This window comes from Chrysemys picta, chromosome 10 (assembly GCF_011386835.1).
Source record: "Chrysemys picta bellii isolate R12L10 chromosome 10, ASM1138683v2, whole genome shotgun sequence".
In the NCBI taxonomy this organism is placed as follows: domain Eukaryota; kingdom Metazoa; phylum Chordata; order Testudines; family Emydidae; genus Chrysemys; species Chrysemys picta.
In genome coordinates, this window is record NC_088800.1 from 43,030,536 (window position 1) to 43,054,371 (window position 23,836).

The 23,836-nt window shown below is 42.2% G+C and overlaps 1 protein-coding gene across 19 annotated transcripts in view; it reads right to left on the bottom strand.

Moving 5' to 3' along the window:
* MYO9A (myosin IXA) overlaps positions 1-23,836 on the bottom strand; it is a 475,076-nt gene that overhangs the window by 11,877 nt on the left and 439,363 nt on the right. For all 19 annotated transcript variants that reach the window (XM_065558506.1, XM_065558508.1, XM_024103989.3 and 16 more), the window contains 12 exons: positions 18,402-18,514; positions 17,231-17,388; positions 15,488-15,711; positions 14,640-14,756; positions 13,536-13,724; positions 12,306-12,353; positions 10,683-10,794; positions 7,670-7,731; positions 4,221-4,413; positions 2,584-2,712; positions 1,288-1,393; positions 53-184 (listed from right to left, as the gene is read on the bottom strand). In XM_065558506.1, the coding sequence (XP_065414578.1) occupies positions 53-184; positions 1,288-1,393; positions 2,584-2,712; positions 4,221-4,413; positions 7,670-7,731; positions 10,683-10,794; positions 12,306-12,353; positions 13,536-13,724; positions 14,640-14,756; positions 15,488-15,711; positions 17,231-17,388; positions 18,402-18,514 (1,583 nt within the window). The remainder of the gene's footprint in view (positions 1-52; positions 185-1,287; positions 1,394-2,583; positions 2,713-4,220; positions 4,414-7,669; positions 7,732-10,682; positions 10,795-12,305; positions 12,354-13,535; positions 13,725-14,639; positions 14,757-15,487; positions 15,712-17,230; positions 17,389-18,401; positions 18,515-23,836) is intronic.

Sequence of the window (23,836 nt, forward strand, 5' to 3'; positions counted from 1 at the left end):
ACATTACCTCATTACAGGATTTACTCTAGAAGTTGTAATACTGTATTCTTACGTGGTTGTTTTACTGATGTCCTGAACACTCTGCAGTGGGTCAGTTGTGTCAGGACAGCGCAGAATACAGGGAGCAAATACAATGGCCAGGGCATTAGCTGACATTCGATTGGTCTCTTCCTGCAGAGCAATCCTAAACGATAAACAACAAAACAGCAAGGGTTAAAGGTTGCTCCAATTCACCTAACACTGGCAGGAAATACCCCTGTAGAGAAACGGAAAGAGAACAAAATACAAATTCAGAGCAGGGCAGGGAGAGGAGTGCTGTATATGCACATGAGATCTGGAGGTCATTGCTAGGGGAAGATTTTCCACAATATTATATTGCTTTGAAGTGAAGAGCTTTAATTTGTTGTATCTGGTAAGGAACTAGACCAACAGGTAGCTCTACAAGGATGTAAATATTATACCAGACAAGAGCAAAAAGGTAAGACAATGGACACTGAGTGAACCATGCAACATGCCATGATGTTCTCTAGGAAATCTTTTGTTTTGACCTACTTAACCTATTTTCCAAAAAGGACTAAATACAGTGCAAGTTTATTACAGTTGCAAGCAACTCACTTAGCCATCATTAAGCTATGCCTTAGAAACAGAGCACAGATGTGTCTAAATGCATGTAGACGGCTGGAAACTTCACAGATTGTAACACAGTGACTATAGCCTGAACTAGATATTGTCTAAGCTCATGTAAAAGCATCACACATGATCCCTAGACCCTCAATGTTCAAACTAAAGGGTGCAACATGTGGCAATACTGTGATCCACTGCAATCTTACTGCACGTCTCAGCGGGTTAGGTCTATGGTATGGAACCATGTGTTTGTAACCAGCTGAGACCTACAGTGGTTGCCTTCTCAGCAAGTCTACAACATTTGTTGCTATTACGAAAGGGAACTTATATATAAAAAGAAGAACATTATTGCCATTAGCTATCAATGAGAGCATTGTCTGGAGAAAGAGCTCTTGGGTCCAGAGCGTTAAAGCCATTTCAGAATTTAAAGCATTCCCTTATGAAGTTTCACTCCCCTTTTTTCCTACAAAAGTACTTGGATCACATAGGCCCATGTTCAAGTACTTTTACTCACGTAGAACAGTACCTTGTTCCAGTGGAACTACTCATGGAGTAAGGTGGTACTTATGGGGAGTAAGTGTATCAGAATCAGGCCCCTAGTGAGGAAGGAGAAGAGAAAGAGTGGCTGCAGTATGACGATCCCATACTGTGGTCTGCCATTACCTCACAAGGTGAAAGATGAGGCGTTCCAGGGTACTGAGGTGGGTGCGAGAGAGCTGATCAATGACAGAATACACACCTCGGATGGTCTCCTTCCTCTCCTGCAGGCCTGGAGAGAGCACAAACAGTTACACATATTACAGGCAACTTCCCCATAGTGTCTTCTGCCATATTTACTTGCGAAGGTAGTGTGAATGGCCCAGTACAGGGGAGCTGTGCAGGAGGCCAGTGCACAGGGACAGGGATGACAACTCCCTCCTCTCCCTGCCTATACAAGCAGGCCTCCTTTGCAGGTCCCTCAGGTAGCAGTATCCTATGCAAAAAACATGAGCATAAGACACTGATTTCTTTTAAACAGATTCCAAAAGAGTTGGGAGGTGAATAATAATATCGATATCTCCTGGGGCACGTCTATGCTGCACACTCTGCTCTGCTCACCATCAAAATCATATGCTACACACCACCCTAGCATGGGCAGAAATAGCAATGTAGATGGCGAGGCACTGCTTAGGTGAGTAAAGACGTGCATGAAGGCTGTGGGGATATACCCTACACCCACTGCTTAATTTTTAACGAAAGAGGTGCCGGGGGTCAACCTTTTTTTTTTTTTTTAAACTTTCACACGGCAAGCCCAGAGGTACCAGGGCTATGAACGGCAAAGGCTTTGACTACTATAACAGTGTAAGGGATTAGTTTGTGTCACAGTGCTGTCTGTGGCTACATGGCATAGTGAAAAGTAGGCTGTGTCCATGCTGCAGTGCGTACCTACATGTCAGTGAAAGGCTCTGGCAGGGGGAGGCTGCAAGGAAACGCTTCAGCAGCAGAGAGATGCTGGAGCAGATGTGCCGCTCAGCCCTGGCAAGTCTTGGCACAAATTAAGCACCGCCTACACGGCTCTCTAAATGCCAAAGTCGTTCCTCCCGGCTACACAGCTATTTTTAGCAGTGTCATCACCCCCGATGGAGTCTTTCCCTGCTGCACGGAAAGACCCTGGCAGTTAGAAAAGGCTCTAAGAGGGAGGCAGGTGGGAGAGGCTCCAGCACTGTGTTGCCAGTAACGTCATAAAAGATGACAGATCATCAAAATGACTTTTTGGACTCAAACACTCTGTACAATTGGCGCTTGTACAATCGTACAAGCACACAATCTACTTGCTTGCTGCTTGTCATGACAATGGTGATGATAAAACTAAAGTAAAAAAAGACTGCTTGTTCTGGGTTTGGTACCTGCAGCTAACTGTACCTTCCCCGTCTTGGGTTTTGTGTGTGATTGTATAGGATTTGTATGGACCTTCCTTACCCATAGCTCGCAGAAATTCCTCGTAGAGTTCGAAGGTCATGAGGGGATTGGGCAAATCTCTCAGCCACTGTTTGAACACACTGGCAATGACATGAATGTTGTAGTCATCTAGATTCACGTTGTCAATATCTGTTCACCGAGGCAAGTGAGTGGGGGGAGTGGAAAAGAAACCAAAGAAAAAGCAAATGATCAGTTTTGATCCAGTAAACAAGACAGTGTTTTCATGTCAATATTGGAACTGGCTATTACCTAACCACTGTTCTTGGACCAACTTCTGTGGGTGAGAGAGGTCTTGAGGAAGAGCTATGTGTAGCTCAAAAGCTTGTCTCTTGCCAATAGATGTCAGTCCAATAAAAGCTATTACCTCACTCACCGTCTCTCTACTATCATGGGAGTGGTCAGATGTTCAGCTGCGTGTGTGTTCCCTCTGTGTGCCGCCCCAGCTCGGCAAAGACAACTGGCATGGCAGACTTCAAGCGAACCGCCCAATGACCACAAGATCCGTTAAGGTACAAAAGCACCCAGCCAGGGTTATTGTCGATGAAGCACAGTACTAGTATCCTGCACTAATACATGTATACCCATAACAATGGACCAGCTCAGTGAACGGCGGGACTTTCCGTTCCTCCCTAGGCTAGATAAAGAGACTGCCCCTGAGATACATTTTTATACACAGATACAAACAAGTTACGTATTGCTCCTCTGATAGTTGACATCCTCTGATGTCACCACCCACCACCTTGTACATTTCTATCCATCACATTGTCATCCTGACCGTATCTTTAGGCAGGGTCAGTGTGTTCCTGTTATCTTTGGGGAATGTGTTTGTACCATTCTTGGTATGGGGTGTTCTGGTACCACCCTTCTGGAACGTGTTTGTGTGTGTGTTTTGTGCTTAGCACTCAGGAATGTGTGTTTATGCAATATCAGCCCTGTTCTTGCCAGATTCTGTGAGCAGGGCCTGCCTCTAGCTCACAGCCTGATTTTGTTTTATATCAGCAAAGTTTTGACCGCTACTTTAGCCCAGCCTTCAGGCCTCATATCAGGCCTCTGATACATGGGCTTATGTCTCAGGCTCAGGGCAGAGCTACAACAACACTGCATAGTATACTAACTACTGTCATATGAAAAACAGGTATTAATACTGTAACAACCACAGATCACACAGTGCACAACAGCACAACCCTGGCACCTGGTTTTTAATATGACCATGTTAAAACCCTTGTAGTGAAAGGAGCCAGTTTTCCAGGGGTGAAAGTCTTTAGACAGAATTTGTAAAGCACTTTGGAAGTCTAGGTGATGTTGATAAATACGAAGCCTGGCTAACGTAGCTTTTTCTCCCAATTTCTTTTTATGATTTTTTTTGCACACTTGTGCACAAGAGGAGGAATATAACAAGAAAGAATTAAACAGTTCCACAAGACGACAGGGCTCTAACACAGTGCAGACTTTTGGTGAAGGCTAGTATTAGAGAAATGTCTGTACTTTCATGGTACCAAAAGCCAGAGTCTATGGTGGGGGAAGGGAAAAGGGTTCCTTTGCTTTGGCCCCCTTTAGATGACATGAATTCTCTTTTCACAGAGGTTCTTGGCTGTCCCTTTCACTCCCCCTCTGAGACATTCTCTTTTTCATCTTACCTGTGTCAAGACCCTGTCGGAGCTCCTTTATCTTATTGGTTGAGCCTGACTTCCTGTAAATGCCCTCGGTGTATAACCCATGCATTTCAATGTAGTTTATGAGCTTCTCCACCACCAATGGCACCGCTCGCTCCTCATTGGTCAGTCGGGAGAGCTCAACCCCAAACTGTCGTGACGAAAGCTCGGGATCATACTGATGTGGAGAAAGAGATTGATTTCTTAATTCCTTTTCAAAGGTCTCAATGCAATGCTGCTCACAGCGCAGTAAACTTAGGGATGTCTTGGGACTGAACCTCTCAATGTATGCAATGCAATTTGACTGCCGTTCAAGATGCAGTTCACATTTTTAAACAAAGTTAACTGGATTATTTGCAAATTAATCTAGTAAATCTAACTGAGCACAAGGGAAGAGAGGAAAGGCCTGTACACTGCCCCGCAAATCCAATCTTTCCCATGGGCTTTCTTGGTCACTGTAGCTATCCCTGTGTTCACTCTGCTGTGCCTGCAGCACTGCACACTGCTACAAAGACCAGCAAATGTTCATAGTTAAGGCTTGCAACGGGGCTGTGCTCAGAAAAATGGCTCTGTAAAATGGCCCACTGGTACTCTCCTTGGGTCTTCCGAGTCATTATTTGCTTCATGTACTGACATTTTTACTGTAGAACGAACACAGCTGTGCAACAGTGAGCTATATTCTAGTCTGCTTCATGCCTCACTGACAAAATTGCCTGGTGATGATACATGAAGGAGAACACACTTGGGCTTGATTCTGAGATCCCTAGATGAACTTACAGTGCTGACAGTTAAAAAAATGGTTTTGAACAAGTGTGACCTAGAAGCCATTAAGAGAGAAAGAGAATCAGTAAAAGATGCTGACATTCTCTATTTTTACAGAGTCACTTTCCTGACTAGAACTGCACTTTAGAGACTCAACATTCAGCAAACAATTAGATCACATTCAACCTGAATGAGAGATTCTGGTTGGATAAAGTCAAAAGACTGAGAAAAACTTTTCACACAATAATGCACAGATCCACTTAGGAGGCTTTGAACATATGGACTGTATGTTCAAACACAGCATGGGTAGTGATCCAACCAGAACAATGAATGAGAAAGTAGGTGTGTGGCTTGGTTAGACCTCTGACCAGTGCCACTCTTCCATGTCTGCTTCTTCTCATTCACTGTCACCACGGCACAAATGAAAACAACAAGAGGGGAATGTCCGGGGGAGGTTTCCACACTGGATAGACCTCCATGCAAGAACACACCAGGAAGAAATGGTGACAGCAACTGGTTTTGATCTCGTGTAAAATTCACAAGCTATTGTACTATCATCTCTTAATCTTTTAGTGCCAGGATTGGGCTGTTCCTATAGCTAACATCAAGTGCTATAACAAAAACTCTAACTTTTGCTGTCACTGTGTTCAACTGCCAACATTGGCATAAAATGCATTAGTGCAAACTACAAGGTCCATCAAAGCAAATACACTGCTAAGATAAGCTTGATGCTCTATTAGTTCCATCATAAGCCTAAATGAAAAGTCACCAGGTTCTGCATAAAGTTAAAAAACAACTAGGAAATCTGCTGTTACCTTTTGGATAAAGGGCACCTTCTCAAAATATACCAAATGGCACCAACCTTCTCAGCTGATGCACTGTGAAAATTTAACCCTTAGCAGCCTGGATCCATCCATCCATAAACAAATTAACAAATGCAAATGATCTAACCATTTCTGATCAGTACCTTGGACTGGTATTTATTTTTCAGACTCCAAATTTTCCTGGGCATTAGCAAGCAAGATTTTTAAAGATGAACTTGGCGAATACATTAATGTCACTTCACTAGAGTTCAGGAAATGAATTCACACCAAGTAGTTATTTTATTTTAGCAGAGTTTTCTTGGACTGAATTCTTTCATTTCCTGTTTGCTGCATTTCTGGCTGTGTGCCACTGAATTGTGGCCAAAGCAGTAGGCCTGGTTTGGTGAACCAACAGCATTAAAATCAACTTTTCATTTTCCTGGGCAGAAGGGGAGGGAGGTGGCATGTAGCAAAGATATCAATTCTCCCTTCATATTAGCATAAAACACACAGGTTCAGGCTGAGATTGTAAGGATACAAAATGCTTAACCATGTAAAGCAATTCCATTCTCTTGGAAACACCAGAGAGATGCATTTATCCCTGTCTGAGTATCACAGGCTGCGATTTGTTTATCATCATGGATCCAGCTCCCTCAAATACACTGCAGAGACTTAGGGCTTGTCTATACTTACCGCGCTGGTTCGGCGGCAGGCAATCGAACTTCTGGGTTCGATTTATCGCGTCTAGTCTGGACGCGATAAATCGAACTCAGAAGTGCTCCCCGTCGACTCCGGTAATCCTGCTCGCCGCGAGGAGTACGCGGAGTCGACGGGGGAGCCTGCCTGCCGGGTCTGGACGGCGGTAAGTTCGAACTAAGGTACTTCGACTTCAGCTACGTTATTCACGTAGCTGAAGTTGCGTACCTTACTTCGATTTGGGGGTTTAGTGTAGACCAAGCCTCAGTACATGCACTGTCAGGGTAGGGAGTGGGGGATGGCTGAAAAATGATGTTAAAGTAAATACATTCAAATGTTCTTCCAAGCTTTAACAAAGAGGATCTCTAGTTACACACAGGGAAAAGTTGAACTATGTTGCCCTCTGGGACTTACACCTTGGAAGCTGATTAAGCTTTGCACATGCTATACTCCTTATACATTACCAAGAGCCATACCAGCTACTTACTGAGTGCAATAAACACAGGAGAAAATGAAAAGATAATAGTTTAATGGTTCATTGGCATCTCTAATAACCTGCTGAATTTATTCCCTGTTGTCTATACATCCTGACTGCCTGGTAAATAACAGCTAAGAGAACATGCAAGGTTTTATTAAGTGGGTACTATGGGGACTTCACTGGCTGCTGGAGTATCTAGGATAACACAAGTTAATTGCTATAAAAATGTAACAAGATGTAAAATGGAAAAGAAAAACCACCGCCACAGGTCAGGAAATACAAGTGATACTAGATACCCTTGGCCTTGACTAAGTACCTGATACTATATACACCGTGACATGTGCTGTAAATTACATCTACTCATTGCTCTACTCTGAAATCCCATATATGCTGTAAAATGAGGCAGGCTCCTCCTGCTGGCGAGAATATTTAAGGCCTTGGAGCAGATGAGTGGAGTGGCAGGCGGTACAAAAAAGCATTCAGCTCTGCACCCTCCTTGACGAGTGAGCTCACCTCTGCAGTTGGCACACATGCACAGGAATGCAACCCAGTTGGCACACATGCACAGGAATGCAACCCCGCTAGTATAATTCCACTATTGTACCTGTAAACACCTCCTTAAAATCACTAATTAAAGCTATGCTCACAGAAGAGAAAAGGTATTTAAATGAATGAATGGATTGACCAAGTCTTACCTTTTTGGAGCACTTGGTTGTGGTTTTAAGACAGCACTTCTTGTGACAAGCATACTTACATACTGTAACAATGAGAAAAAATTATACTTAGCACTTTACAGTATCTCCTGGCATGTTCGTGTGATAATCAGACTCTAGACACCCCAATGGGACAAAAGAAGGTTGAACCCAGCAAAAAGAATCAGTTAAACCAAGTGATTGCATTCCGTTATTCTACTGTAAGAGTGCATCACGTAAGATCTTTTATGAAAGCTTGTAATGCACTGAATAGTCATTCTGAGATATGTGTACAGGTTATGGCTATGAAGGAGGGTGTATATACAAAATTGTAACTATACTTCAGCATCACCTCACAACAGGGCAGTGAAGCAATCAGGCAGAGAGGAGCTACTTCCCCAGACCCATGAGACTGGCTTCAAGCACCTAGACCAGGGGTGGGCAAAATACGCACCACGGGCTGCATCCGGCCTGTGGGATTGCCACCCCCGTGGCGCTGCGGGCCCTGCGCTGCTCCCGGAAGCGGCCGGCACCACGTCCCTGCGGCCCCTGAGGGAGTGGGACAGAGAGCTCTGTGCGCTGCCCTCGCCTGCAGGCACCGCCCACCACAGCTCCCATTGGCCGGGAACGGGGAACCGCGGTCAATGGTAGCTTCAGGGGAGGTACCAACAGGCAAGAGCAGCCTGCCCTGGCCCCGGTGCGTGCCGCTGCCACCCTGGAGCTGCTCCAGGTAAGGGGCATCAGGCTGGAGCCTGCACCCCAACCCCCTGCCGCACCCCTCCTGCACCTCAAACCCCTGCTGCACCCCGCATCCCTCCTGCACCACACCCCCCTGTCCTGAGCCCCCTCCTGCACCTCGCATCCCTCCTGCATCCCAACCCCCTGCCTTGAGCCCCTTCCTGCACACCGTACCCCCTCCTACACCCACACTCTCTCCCGCACCCCAACCCTCTGCCCCAGCCTTACATTCATGGCCCTGCATGCAATTTCCCCACTCAGATGTGGTCTTCGGGCCAAAAGGTTTGCCCACCCCCTGACCTAGACATTGTCCAGCCCAGGAAAAAACAATGGGGAACCATCAAAGCAAATGGGAACAACTTGAAACTGAAAGGAAAACCCCATTCTACAGAAAGGAGGGAGTTTTCCCTAATTTGAATATCTATAGAGACTAAAAAAAACAAACTGCAAGTCCTTTTCAAATGGAAGGGGTTTGAATTGAAGATCATCTAGAACTTGGAGGACAGTTGTCTCAAGGCAGGAGGTTGTCTACAAACACTGGATCCTTCCTATAAGCTGGGAAACTGTTTTAAAGCAATAGGTACCTCTTATTTGAAAAGGGATTTTATCTAATATGAAAATGTGCAGCCCAACGTTGCGTCTTTCCATTTATTTTCCATGTAACTTGTATATGTTTGCTTTCCCATTACTATTTCATCTTTGAATCTGGGGGTTTTCTATTTCATATACTTTTTGTTTATTTTTATTCCAAGTAAGTCTCTGATGTGCAAACTGCGTGGAGTGTGTACACCAAACAGAGCTGTTAACTGGGGGGCTGATTTCACACCTTTGGGAGTTATGAACCAGAGGGGAATAGTCCAAGTATCTGGTAATTAAGAATTTGGGAAGGACATATTTTGGACTGAAGGTATGTTTGTTGGTGTCACCCTGCAAAGTGGAATTAGGCTGTGAGAGCCAAGGTGAGACCTTCTGTTTGTGGGCAGGCTACTTGTGTCAGGGAACTGAGCCACTGCTGCACAGCACAAAGGCCAGGGCCGGCTCCAGGCACCAGCTTACCAAGCAGCTGCTTGGGGTGGCCACTGCAGAGAGAGGCGGCACGTCCAGCTGTTCGGCGGCAATTCGGTGGACGGTCCCTCACTCCTGCTTTTTTTTTTGGTTTGGCTGCTTGGGGCGGCCAAAACTCTGGAGCCGGCCCTGACAAAGGCTCCCAAAGATACAGGACAAGCAGTGATCAAATCCTTACTGGACTGGGTGGACTCAAAATGTCAGTTAGTAAAGCCACAAGACAAGTTAATTAGCTAACGTTTGTGCAAAGAGTTGGTGTTGTGCACATTTTACAGCCTTCTGCTTGATATTTTGGACCCGATTTTTACAGTTAGATGCCAGTAATACACATACTATGCATTCACAAATGGCCACTTCTGCACTCAATATACCACTTGGGCCCAGAAATACCTTATCTGCATTCACAGCCCTAATAAATAAAAATCAAAGCCTTTATTTTTAAAAGGTATGACAGTTAACATTTTTTGGCACAATTCCCAGGTTTGGAGGATTGGTTCAGAAGATATTCCACAAGTTTAGATGGTTCTCTGAAGCTACTCTGAACTATTAGATTTTGATCTGCTTGACTGGGTTGGAAATATCATCTGATTTCAGTTCTCCCTGTATCCAATTTTGTACTAAAATACCACGAAAACGGTAATTCAGCCCTTCCTCTCCCATCAAAAAGCCACTCTCGATTTTCAGAGCCATCAGAAAAATTAAAATAATGGACAAAACCCCCAGTTCTCTGAACTTTTTCTCATGCCCACAAAGGTCCAATTAACTCCAATTTCAATACTCTAAACTGTATTAATTGGTGTCAGGCACATCAGGGCATCAGAAATTCTACAGACTGAAAAGGACCACGTATCCCACGTGCCGAGACTATGTCATTGTAGCTCAGTATTTTTCCCTGATAATATTTTTCTTACTCCTTTCATTGTCTTTATAAAGACTGAATTAATCGCTACATGACTAGCTTCAAGAGCCAGCAGTGGATTTGCAGTTTTGTGTGAGATGCCGCCCCACAATTCCCACAGCTGGTGTCTCCCTTCTGCACTGTGCTGTACAGTGACCTTACTGGCTGATTTTGGGAGCACCCTAGATGGGTCCTCTGTTTTCATGGCTTCAGGATGTCATGGGAAGGAAGAGGGAAATATACAGGGGATTCTTAGGAGCACAATAGGTATCATCAGGAAACGAACACAAGATGAGCTGAACGGTCCATGCTTACATTTACAAACAGAAGCCCTGTCCATTATCCAGATCAAGGAGGAGCAGTACTCGCAGTATGTGGGGATGCTGTACTGGGTTGCCTTAAAGATGTGACCATTATGCTCTTCCACCTAGGACAAAACACAAGATTGAAAATTCAGTGGCTCAAGTGACAGGGAGCTGGATGCACAGCCTGCTGCAGAATGGGTGAATTAACTGTCAGTACTTGGAGCCTTTGGACAGCCACAGCTTCTTTGTCAGGAATGAACACAGGACAGACCTTCTTCACCACAGAATCTCCCAAGAGAGACGTGTGTTTTTGTCTGAGTCGGTGTATTATTTGCATTTTCTTTTCTGAAGCAATTTACTTGTAGATCTTTCACAACTAGCAGCCTAGGTCTGTGCCTGCATAAAATCAAACCAATACACAAATTGGTGTATATTGAGCTGCAGAGATAGAATGCACAAGGAAATATTTCCCTTGAGTTCTGGTGACATGTCAAGTTGTGAGAATGAAACTCTAATGATTTAAGTGTGTTACCAGAGCACCAATATGGAAATATCTCCTTGTTCCTTGCTCTTTTTACTTTGATGAGTCCAATCTTCAAACATTAGCAACCTGAATGGAGATCAGAAAACTGTATTTGGACTCTGAAATCAGCATTCAAGTTCCTAAACAACTGACTGCCAATCTGAACATCTGCAGCTGGGATACAGATATCTCATATATTTACCCACTTCTGTAAATTGGGGTCTTTTAGTTACTAAACTGCAGTTCTGTTCCTTCTCCAGCAGATGGCAGAGCATCTTTAAAGCAGATGACTCCATTTCTAAATGCAAAAAAAATCATATTCCTTTGACCTGATGTTAGAAGAATGGAATGCAACTTTCTGAATTTTACACTATGGACATCTAGGCAAATACTACCCTCTGCTGCATATTACAAACTGATACATTCCATTATTTGTTATAAGGCTAAGATTTTGTCACGCATATTTTTAGTAAAAATCATGGACAGGTCATGGGCAATAATGAAAAATTCACAGACGCCAATGATCTGTCCCTGACTTTTACTAAAAATATCCTTGACAAAATGGGGAGCCTGGTTAGCTGCGTGCGGGCTGGGAGCTCCAGGGGCCCCCACCACCTCTGAGGACTCGGAGCTCCAGGGTCCCCCTCCGCTGGCAGCTGCGAACTGTGGGGGTCCCCCCTGCTGCCTGTGGTGGCGGGGAGCTGCGAGGGGTCCACCTGACATCCTGGAGCAGCTTCCAGGCTCCGCAGGCAGCAGAAGACCCTGCAGCTCCCAGCTGGTGCTGGCTGAAGTCACGGAGGTCTTTGGAAGTTATGGACTTCCATGACTAAATCGCAGCATTAATTATTAATTATATTGTTCCTTCTACCAGCCAATGAAATTGGAATTAGCAATAAAAGCAAAGCCAAAAAAAGAGAGAGACAGATAAAAGCAAAACTAGTTCATCTCATTAGCTTTCCTAGCACATTGTTAAATCTCTCTTCCAGTGAGATTTGTTCTTAGTAAGTTACAATGCTCAAATGTAGGCACAGAGATTGCTATCAGCATGATTCCTTTCTGACCACACAGACTTTAATTGTTTAACACTAAAGCACGGAGATTTCAGCTTACCACATCTGCTTCTTTTTTTCTTCTCTTTTTTCTCTCTGTTTTTGGCACCTAAGGTGAATTTAAAAGAGATTTAAAGATAATAATTAAATCAGAGAGTAATAGTTCAAGTTAAAGTCTGCTGAATTCTCTCAAATTTATCTTCCCTCCACAGCTCTGCCGGGTCACTTCAATCCAGACCTACAGCAAGCCTGGACATTCCACGTCCTCGGCCACTCACACAGTTCTGCCAATGCACACTGTGACTTGCAGACACAGGCATTATGGGAAATATTTCAAAAGCATATCAGTGACTTAGAAGCAAAAATCCCATTTTCAAAAGTCAGTTGGGTGATTTTGAAAATTCAACCCTAACTGCATAACTGCCCTGCTTCAGCTGAGAGCTCTGGGATTTGAAAAACTGCCCTACAGAGCTCACATCCTGTCCAAGGACTGTGGCCCACAAGAAACTTGTCCTGAGGACTGTAGATGAGCTGCAGCAGGGAGCCAGAGGAGAGGGGTTGGTTCTTCTTTCCAGAATAACAACTGGTGACCCCCACCAGCCTGGCCTAAGAGCCACTAGTGGTTTTAATTGCAGGGTGGAAAGAGCAGGGAGCGAGGAACCTGTGTGTGTGAATGACAGCGTGGATGTGAGAGCAGGGTGTGCACTGTGGTAGATTCTGGTTGCTCTGTGACCATCAGCTGGTTGCCGCACTGATCTGCAACCTGGAGACCCTCACCTCCCCATACCATTCCCTGCAGAGGCTTTTCAGTGGCAGCCGAAGCTGAGAGGGAGTTGGGCAGTTGGTCACTGGGGGAGGGGCAGAAAGGCAGAATGAAGGAACACCTTTATTTTTAAGGCATGATTGCTCCCAGAAGTGGGAGGCACTGGAAGGCTCTTGGTGAGGTCTGGTAAACTCTATACTATGTTCCTCTGCCTTTTCTCACCCTTAGATGATGAAAATAATCTCAAATCCACCAGAAAGTGCACATGACCCTCTACTACCCCCCCACTTCCAGATGAGCAGAATAATTGTCCCATTTTTCAGAGGTTGCCAGCTGAACAACCGGAGGTGCAAAGCATTACACTTATTTTTACTGGAGGCCTACAGCCTGCCTCATCCCCAAGGCTTCGCAGCAATGTGGCTGCCCACTTTGACAGTCTACAGCATCATCCCAGAGATACGGCGTGTGAAGCGGAACAGCACCATTTCAATAAGCAAAGAGAAGGAGGCAGACTGGTTCCCTGCATACCTTTGCAGCAGTGTAATCCAGAGGTTTGTATTCTGTCATATACTCATCAAGGAATACTTTAAAGGTGTTGACCCAAACTTTGACGGGCGATTCACTCCAATCCCTCTGCTCTTGCCTCATGTTTTTCTCCAGAATCTGCTCGAACAGGGCATACAGGTCTTTATACCGGATGCTCTTCCCGTCATCCATCTTATAAAAAGAAACAAAAGGATCAGAAAAAGGACTTTTATAGGACAGATTTCCATATCTTCAGAGAGTTGTTCCAGCCCTGACTGGCACTCTTAGGCCTTTAATGTGGGTAAGCACAAGAGTGTGATGAAAAAACTAGTTTGTCCATTGTTATTTCATAGAACACACTGTACAGTACAGTGGCTTGCTGGTGGATTGAACAGCAAAAGAGATCAACTGAGGAGGCTGCCAGCTACATGAAGTGCTGAATCGCATGAAAGTGCTAGAGAATTTTTGTTAGTTTTGGGAAGTAACAAGCCTTATCTTGTAATGTACAATGCAGATCTATACAGACACTCAAAGGGCAAAGACTTCCAAGTTTGTAGAAGTTCTATCACTGGAATTTTAACATAAATGTTTCCAGCACTTTGGTAGCTGTAACAGTTTACTACCTCCCATTTAATTGCGCACATTCTAACCTACAATGTAGCTTTTGCTTCTCAGCAGCATATGATTGAGGTTTGGAGCAGTACAAGACCCACTGTAGGTTAGAATACTACCTGCACTATTGTGATAGGGGTTACATGCTGCTGAAGGTAGGGTTTATATCAGGGAGTCATTACACCAGATTTACAATTTTACAGAACCAACAGCATTTGAGCAGATTGTACAAGCATCTCACTATCAAGGCACCCAGACACAGAACACAGCTTACGGCGAGAGGAGCATATGTATTTCACTGAATGAACTTTTTAAATCCATAAAGTTTCTGCCCTCCTTTGAGTTTCCTCCACTATGTTAAGGTGCATTTAAGATGATGTAGTTTGGTTTTGTTGTGGGAAACTAGGGCACCTTTCCTTCATTCTTCCATGGTGTAAAGTTTTCTATGTGCTACTCTTCTAAACTAGTACTTGACATGATAGCACCTTTACTTACCGCCAAAGCTGATGAGTAAAAGCTGAAGATGTTTTGCCGGAATTCTTTTAATGCTTTCTTAAACACCACATCTACAAGTGTGTCCTTCTTACTGTCTTCATTATCCAGATCATTCATCTGGGAACCATAGAAAGAATTACAATATTCTATTTTATGCACCAGCACCACTTATTAAGGAGAAACTGCCCTCTTATAAGCAGATTACATTGTTCGATATTGATAAGTTATGAGAATACACTTTGATTTTTGCATTTAGACATTATTGCCTTGCCAGCCAGTTAGCGAATCAGTCCAATGTCTTCCTGAAGACCTTTCATTTTGTTCTGATGGTGCGGAACTAAAATAGCCAATTGGCTGATCAGTTGTTTTTCTTTGGAGACCAAACAGGAGTGTTTTCTCTCTCTCCCAGTATTAAAAAAATGTATTGATTCAGTAAACTCTGCCCACCATATTGACTGTGAATAACACAATAACATGGATCAGAGGGATAGCCGTGTTATTCTGGATCTGTAAAAGCAGCAAAGAGTCCTGTGGCACCTTATAGACTAACAGACGTGGGTATTCACCCACGAAAGCTCATGCTCCAATATGTCTGTTAGTCTATAAGGTGCCACGGGACTCTTTGCTGCTTTTACAATAACATGGGTAACTCTGGAAAATTATTTAGAATGGCTATAGTCAAGATTGCAGCTTTTGATCTAAAACTGTCATCTCAGTTGTGGTATAAGTGTTGCCACTGCTGCTCTTTTAAGAGGTGGCCCTGATTATGTAATGTACAAGACAGCAGCATTTTATCTGTCTTTTGTTCTCTATTGTAGTTATGCTGAAGTGAAAATGGCCGAGTGTACCTTTTTCAGGAGAAACTCATCCATGCTTTTCAAGTCACCAGCACTGGTTATGATCTGCAGAGAGTCATTCTGCCACTGGACAGGCTCCAGTGCCAAGCTGCTGATCTTCACGCTGCGCTTACGCTTCACTTTGGGAGATGGCTCCTTGTTCTCTTTAAATTCCCTTCTGTAGATGCCTGACAGCTCTGGACTCCTTGGGGGTGTCAGGTGATGTGGACCCAACTCTACAATTAAAAGTTAGGAAAGAGAAATGCAGATTATGATTGTTTTTTGAGTGCCCAGAAGCACCATCATGTTGTTAATTTCTTATCACTTTTCATTATTAAAGCTTAAAATGCTGCAATATTTAATCTCAGAAACTTCTACTCAAATGTGCTCAGTGCACAAATAATAACGATGATTTTCCCAGATGCCAGTACTGCAAGTTCCACCCAGGACCTGAAAATCAAGCTGGAGTCTCTCTTTCACCACCGCCACCAATTCTGTGATGGGGGAACTTAGAGAACAATTCTGCTGATGAAGTGCAAACCGGAAGAGAACCAGCTCACCCTCTCCAAGCTGTACTGATGGTCATGATAGGGTAACAAGGAAGAAAAGAAAAGTCATTAAAGTTAGCAGATATTACTCTGAATATTCACAGGGAGTAGAGTAGGAAAGTGTCGTATTTGTACATCACTTATCAGAGTGGAATCAACTTAGCCCCTCTGCCTGTTTCTTCCTCTGTCCAAGGAGAAGAACACCTGCCTACCTCAAAGTGGTGCAATGACAATGTTAGTTATTTAGTGGTTGTACAACACTTTCAAAATGGAACGTGCCAAATATTATTAGACAGGCATTTCCTGCAACTTATGGAGAAGACAGCAGCCCTACACAAGGGAGAACAAATAGCCATCTCTGTATCCTAATTCTGCTGCCTCCCACAGAGTCCAGAAGGAGGTGGGAGATTCTTAAAAGAGAAAAGAAAATATTTTTCAGAAGCATTTTCTGCAGGGATCCCAGCACATTAAATAAGAAAATGAGAGAGAAAGTACTCAGAGCAGTAATGCAGCTTTTAGGCTCAGTGAGAATGGAAGGCTCAGTGGTGAGCCAGACATAAAATTTGATGTGTGTGACCTTTCTAAAGCCACAGGTCCAAAGCTAGGTAGAGCTGAATTTATTTCCTTTCAGATGGTTGAATTTATTTTAAAACAACAATACCACATTTATAGTTTTCTTCCCTTAAATTATCGATACACGTATTTATAAACCAAAGTTTCTTGTTTGGGATTATGACATTGTTTTGACTATTTAGCCTAATTTTTTTTAAAGTAATCAATGTGTTTCTTGTCTTCAACCCTGCACCCTATGCGCTCACCTGACCTACTCAGGAAAATTCTCTAATTCTGCAGTGAAAACTAGCATCCACTCTCATTCCATCATTCTAATATATAGCCTCATTCATTCACTATCAAGAATTTAATTATACATTTTGAAGTTTTTCTTGATAAAGGAGAGCTTGTCCAACCCTGCTACAAACGTCAACATGGAAGCTGTAAAATCTCTGCTTAATTATAAGAGCCTCTAGATGTATTTTACACCAATTAAATGAACTTCATATCACTACATCATTGTTTAACTCTTACTGCTCAGTTTGGTTATGGTCTGTATCTCCAAGAGGCTACATCGAGTACAACTTTGCAGACCCCTCAAAATACCTGAAAATAGCTTGGCAAAACTGCCACATATCTCTCCCCCCACATTTACCTTCAGCAAGCTGGAGGCCAGGAGTCATCTCTATGTTTGGTTCCTCTTGCTCTGTATACAGCTCAAGCAGCTCAGACTGGGTCGTAAGCTTCTCTCTGGATGTTTTCTTGTCTCCCTGTTTCCCTTTCACCCAGAATCTCATCTTGGCTCTCTGAGGCCTGTAAATAGGTGAGAAAAGAGAAATTGCTTTAATTCAGATGATTTCCATTTTTTTCCAAATCTAACTGATTCCCATGCACCTTCCTCCCTTCTAACACCAACAAAACCTGTACAAGTGCATTTTGGAACATGGATCTATTTCACTGTTGGGAAATCTAGGGAAAAAAGAAAAGCACTAGGTATTCATCCTAGCAGGTGTCTAGTTTGGGCTTTCTCCAATGGGGAAAAGGATAAAGTTAACATACGGCCCACTCAGAATGACTCTGTAATCCAGTCTGTAACTGACTCTGGAACTGCATGTCTTGGATTTCAACACTACAGTTAGCACTGAAATACACTTCAGAATTCTATCTGTCACTGTTTCTCAATGATAATTTATCCTTAGATAAGTCTACATTGCTTAACTTAATATTGGATACTGAATTTACATTAAATATGTATTTTCATTCAGTGTTAAAGGGAGTTTGGAAAGAATTCTGTACAGTGATTAAATTGTACTTCTTTAGCGAGATGTGGGCCTTACACTGTAATGTTTATTCAATTTCATTGCGCATTCTTCCCTGTCTCCTTGATTGACACAACACAGTGATTCTCACACAGTGTTCTATTTCTACCCAGGCCTGTGATTTGTTCTGATTCTTGTAGTTAGTTTTAAGGGCCAGATTTTCAAAAACACACACTTAAGTGGCATGAACAAGTTACATTGACAACTGGATGATTTTGCACAGAAAATTTGGTACCCATTTTTGAAAATTAAGGCCCATATATCTTGCTACATAAGGGTTCTTGGTTGTATTATCCCATTCTTTTGTAATATGAAATAAAACTTTTTAATCTAACAAAAATCTCAATCCTTAGGTTTAACCTTCAAAGGAATTCTTGAAAAGACAGAATGAAAACCCAGTGACTGAGCCAGTTGCCCTAATGTCTGAAGGGAATCAAATATGACATGGGTTGGACTCATTCTCTCCCATCATTTCAGCTCTTCCCCCATCAGGTATATATTTCATACCTTCCATCGGTAGGCAGATTCTTCTGAACAGTTGCCAGCTTCCCAATCTCACCCTGAGACATTGTTTTATGAAGCTTTGCTTGGCCTTCACCTGATGTGAAACGCTGCAATGTCTGCAACAATTACAAGGATAAAAATACTTTAAAAATCAAGAGACTGGCTAGCATTGCAGGTGACACAGACCTCCTAGAACAATCTGAGATTTCATCGGCTACACACAAAAAATTGAAAATGTTATATACTATCATTAAAACATGTCCTGATTTCTGTTTGGTTGTCAAAAAATTAACAATTGGGTGAAACCTAAATGGATAGCCCTGGTCCAACCTATTGATGATCCACTTACAGGCAACAAGAAACCTTAAGGCCTCCCAGAAGAGCAGAACATTTCAAGTACAGCAAAACATATATACTGGCTTCAGCACATATTTAACTACATATTTTCACACAGAATTAACAAAACAACTCCTTCCCAAAGGAGCATCCCTTAAATTAGATTTAGCAATGGATATTTTAAACTGCTTCACACAAACCCACATGTTGTCCACATTACAAAGCAACCAAGAATGTTCAGCCAGTTGGAACACTCAACTGACTGATCAATCCAACTCTTCATTTTAGAAGAGGGATGTCTACAACAGAATTTCCAACAGATACTCCCAGCTAACAATGAAATTGTCAATAGCGCCAACATATCAGGGTACCCTATAAGATATTAATACATCCTCCTCAGTATTCAAGTTTTGGTGTGTATTCAACTCTGTAGAAGACTAAAAAAAATATTGATTTGTCCAAAGTGCTAGTGCACTGACCTGCTAAAATGAAGACACGCCATTTAGGAGGAGGTAATATAAAGAAATTACATATGCTATGTTCAATCACTAACAGCACGATTCATAGTTTTTTCAAAAGCTTATAATGCTGTGGGTACATTTTGAAGTGTGAATGGATTTAAATCGCACAGCTCATTAAATTCAATAAGAGTTCCATGAACAATACTGTATGCAAAGCTTTGAAAATATATGCTTTTTTGGGTTAAGTCTATTTGATTTTAAGTATTGCCTTATTTTGATTATTTCTCAATATTACAAAGATGGCATTTTCTTAACCTCCCTAGCATGTTATAATAGAGAGGCTTTTTTCACAATGTTATATCAAATTTAGTTTGAAAGAGCAATGGTTATGGTTCTAAAAAGTTGTCCAATATCATGTCTTGAGGCAGCCAGTTGAGGTTGGTAATTTAATTCTAATCTATGTACTTTCATAGCCCCATCACTGTAGTGTCCAAGAACAAATAATTAAAAATTAGAAATAAATAATACATCTTTTTTCCCTGCCCCGCCTATAGGAGGAAATGGTTTGATTAGTGGATAGTATTTTTTGTTTGTTTCTTCTCTTCTAAAAGAAAAAAGCCTGGTGAAAGTTGTGACTTTGAGTAGATCCTTTTTCATTTGGCATGCAAAGCTATACATGCACGATATTCCTGAAGCAGCAAGGAGAAGAGATTTGGCCATATTAAACAAGAGGATTAGCTGAAGAGGGTCTGTTTAATCATCCAGCTTCTGCAAATACTGATGAGATTTGGTGACTCCATCAATGCGACTACTGAAAACTGCAGCCATTTCTCTCAGCAGAGCAGCCTGAAAGATCACAGGGTGAGAAACATTTCTTGACGTTAAAAATGTCAGGTCATTATGCAACTATTTTCAGCTAAAATTGGGGTTTCTGAACCTGACTCCTGGTTGTGACCATCTTACTGAAAACATCACATTTGGCACAAACACCACGGGAGCTGAAAGTCAGACTTTGTAAAACCAGATTGTATGTTACAATCAAAAAGACATTGATGGTTCATGCTTACAGAACCTTTACAGGACTGTCATCTTTTCCAGCAAGATGAGTGTTATGAGGCATTCTAATGCATTTCAAGGAGTGTGATCTTTTTCTGGTCTATACAACTGTTTTTTTAAAATGAAAACACTATGATCAGTTGAACATGCTCTCTTATGTTTAATGCATTTCTTTCAATATAACCATTTTTTCCATTGTACCCATGAGTAATCTATATTTAAAAAAGGTTTTAACCAAAATTACATAAAATATGGATTCCAGGAGAACAACATTCACCATGTAATGAAAAAACTGTTACTAAGAGCCTATTTTATTTCTTTTACGTATATTGTTTTCCAGACATTTAAAGTGTTTTATCCCTTTCAGCCAGCAGATGGCAGCATATGCAGAGCACTACCAACACTGAAATAAGAAGCTGCATAATAATTGAAGCTTGTGGATTTTCTCCAGCAAAAAGAAGAACAGGAGGACTTGTGGCACCTTAGAGACTAGCAAAGGTCACTGAGGCTCAGAATAAGATCCCAATCTCCTTCCAGTATTTTGATTAGTCTATTTATGTTGCATTAAAGATATATTTTAAACACCCTCAAGAAACTAGAAAAAAAATCTATCATATTGAAATGACAGTAGCTGTTCACGTAGATATATGGATACAATGAAATACCTAGTTCAGTAACTGATACCTCAGATGCTCATGAAAGTAGGTACAGTTTGTACAAACCTCTCCGTTTAAAAATAAGCCTGTTAAAATATTTGTCTCAATGATTGCAGTTTGACTAAGTGGATTCAACCCTATTTTGTGATCACTTATCCTTATCCACAGAAACTTCTTAGCTCTGATATGTGTAAAAATAAGACGTTATAGGGGAATTTCTCAAAAGTGCACTTCTGTGTTTTGGGATCTTTCTGGAACTGCACTTTGCAAATGAAAGCCATGGTTCATGTGGTCTGAGTGCGCAGGATTGGACACATTAAGCTTGGTTTCTACTGTAAGCAGTAAAGGGGAAAGAAATATGTTCATGTTTGCTGTCCTCTTGGCCTAGATATGCTCTGCTTCAGCTTAAAACAAGCTCCATGTTGGTTCTGGCAGCAATGGCTGTGGGAATTCCAAAAGTAGGGTGGAAGGTTTGTTGTGCTGGTCCGTAGGCCAATACCACAATGTTCTCCCAGCTCAGAGCTAGTGTATAGCCATCCCCACATCTGATCTTGCAAATCAAAGCAACCAAAAGCTTGTGTGCACACAGGGTATGTCTGCACAGCAAAGAAAAACCCGCGGCTAGCCCATGCCAGCCGACTCAGGCTCATGGGGCTGTTTCATTGCTGTGTAGACTTCCAGGCTGGGGCTGCAGCCCAAGCTTGGGCTGGAGCCTGAATTCTGGGACCCTTCCACCTCGCAGGGTCTTAGAGCCTGGACTCCAGCCCAAGCTCGGAATTCTACACAGCAGTGAAACAGCCCCACAGCCCAAGCCCGAGTCGGCTGGCATGGACCAGCCATGGGCTTTTCTTTGCTGTGCAGACATACCCACAAAGGCTTTACATACAATGGTGCTTGTAGTGTGTTTTTTTTAGACAAGTCTGATGAAAGGATCTGTGTATGCTTTTTACATCAAGAGCATGACATGAAATCAGATTTTTCATAGAAAGAACGTGGTGCGGATGTGATGACCAAAGCTGATGTAATTTTCTTGGTAATAAATAGTTGGGATATGCAAGAACAAAGTGCTTATTCTAGTCGTCATCATGATTACACTGCATAAAACTTCCAGCAATATAAAAAGAATTCAGATACCTTGTTTGTAAACACTTTCATAGTGTAGTTGTTTATGTGAGCAACATCAACAAGTATTATAGATAGGGAAATAATCAGCTCCACTGAAGGGGCTTTTTGTATGATGACAAAATGCAGCAGGGAGATCACTGGCATCTTGCTTGTTGGATATTAACAATGTGGGGATTGAAAACAGCCATCTTTCTTGCGTGTGGATATACAGTGTAAAGAGGAAAGGTCTGCTGATGCACATTGCATAGTGAAACAGATATAAGGGGTATATGAGATCATCATTAAACTATTAGATATGGTTTATTTAAATTCTTTTTTCTTGACACCATTGAGATTGCAATCACTATTCTATTATCCTCCTCTTCAGCTCTTCCATAGCTTTGGGAATTGTTTTCTACTAAAAATTTAAAAAACTATTCTAACAACTGACTATATTTTTGAATGCAAGGTGTTGGTTTTAACTCATAATGCCCTGAATAGCTTGGAACTGTCTGAGCTGATAGAGTGTCTCTTCCCCTGCCATGCTGCCATAGTTTCAATTGACAGAGACATTCAAGCTGGACTGCCCTTAAAAAGAGAGGGAGCTGGCAGCGAAATGTTCTCTGTCAGGAGGCTCAGGTCTGGAACAAGCTTTATCCACGGATTTAGAATAGGGCTGGTTTGTTGACCGTTAGAGCACACTGCAAGGTGCATCTATTTGTGCAGGCTGCAGGGGGTGGACTTTAATGGGTCTGGCAGGGTACAGGAGGGAATTAATTTCCTCTGGAATAATATGGGCTGAGTTTAGATTTAGTGTGTGCATGCTGCACATTTAAATATATGTGACTGTGACAGATGGAGATGATGCTTTGTTCCATCATGCTGGATTTAAGAATTTTCATAAGATGCATTTCCCACTGATTAGTGATAGCTTATGACAAGGGTTCTTATTTCATGGATCTTTGTTGAAGTAATAACCATCAAGTCCATGGATTGTCTGTTTTATGAGTTGGACAATGGGTGACAAATTTTGGAGTTACTCAGAACTTTTATTTTTTTAATTCAAAACTCACGTCACTGTTTTATTAAGAAAGGTGTAGTGAGAGTATCCTCATTATTGTCTCATTTTCAATGCCTCCTCAAACGCCTTGGGGGAAAAAGGGTTTCACTTCCATAAATTGCATTTAAAGATTTTCACCCTCTCCCCTCACAAATTAGCTAAACAAATCATTGCAAAATGATAAATGCTTCATACATCATCTCAAATGAGGCTTTAACTGATTCTCTAGCCAAGCTTGCTTACATACACGATACAAGAGATTGCAAGCTTGCTGTTTAAAAGTAAAAACAAGCTCTATTAATCCTTTAAGATAAGCTGTACATGACATTTGTACTTGTCATACTGTTTGATAACTAGAATTTTGCTGACTAGAAAATCCAAGCAGCCTTTGAAAAGATGGTCTCATTGTCAATCACACTATTGTCACCAAAGTCTACTTTGTCTTAAGCAATCAGATTCAACATTTGCACCTTCAACTTCACCTCTGGTTGAAGACTCTCTCTTTGCAGATATGTGCATACCACAGTGCCAGCGAGCAACACCATCTAATGCACCTTTACCTACCAGCAGGGTACACAAATAAATCGATTTTGCACACAGGACATCAGGAGGTTTTACTGTACTAGGACTTCAAACAGGCAGGCTAGTAATAGCAGAAGCTGAATCAAAAAGTGCTTTAGTTTTCAGTGTCACACTCTATTTCTTTCATGTATTCAGCAACCATTGGTTTATGAACAGCACACCAAAAACATTAACTAAAAACTG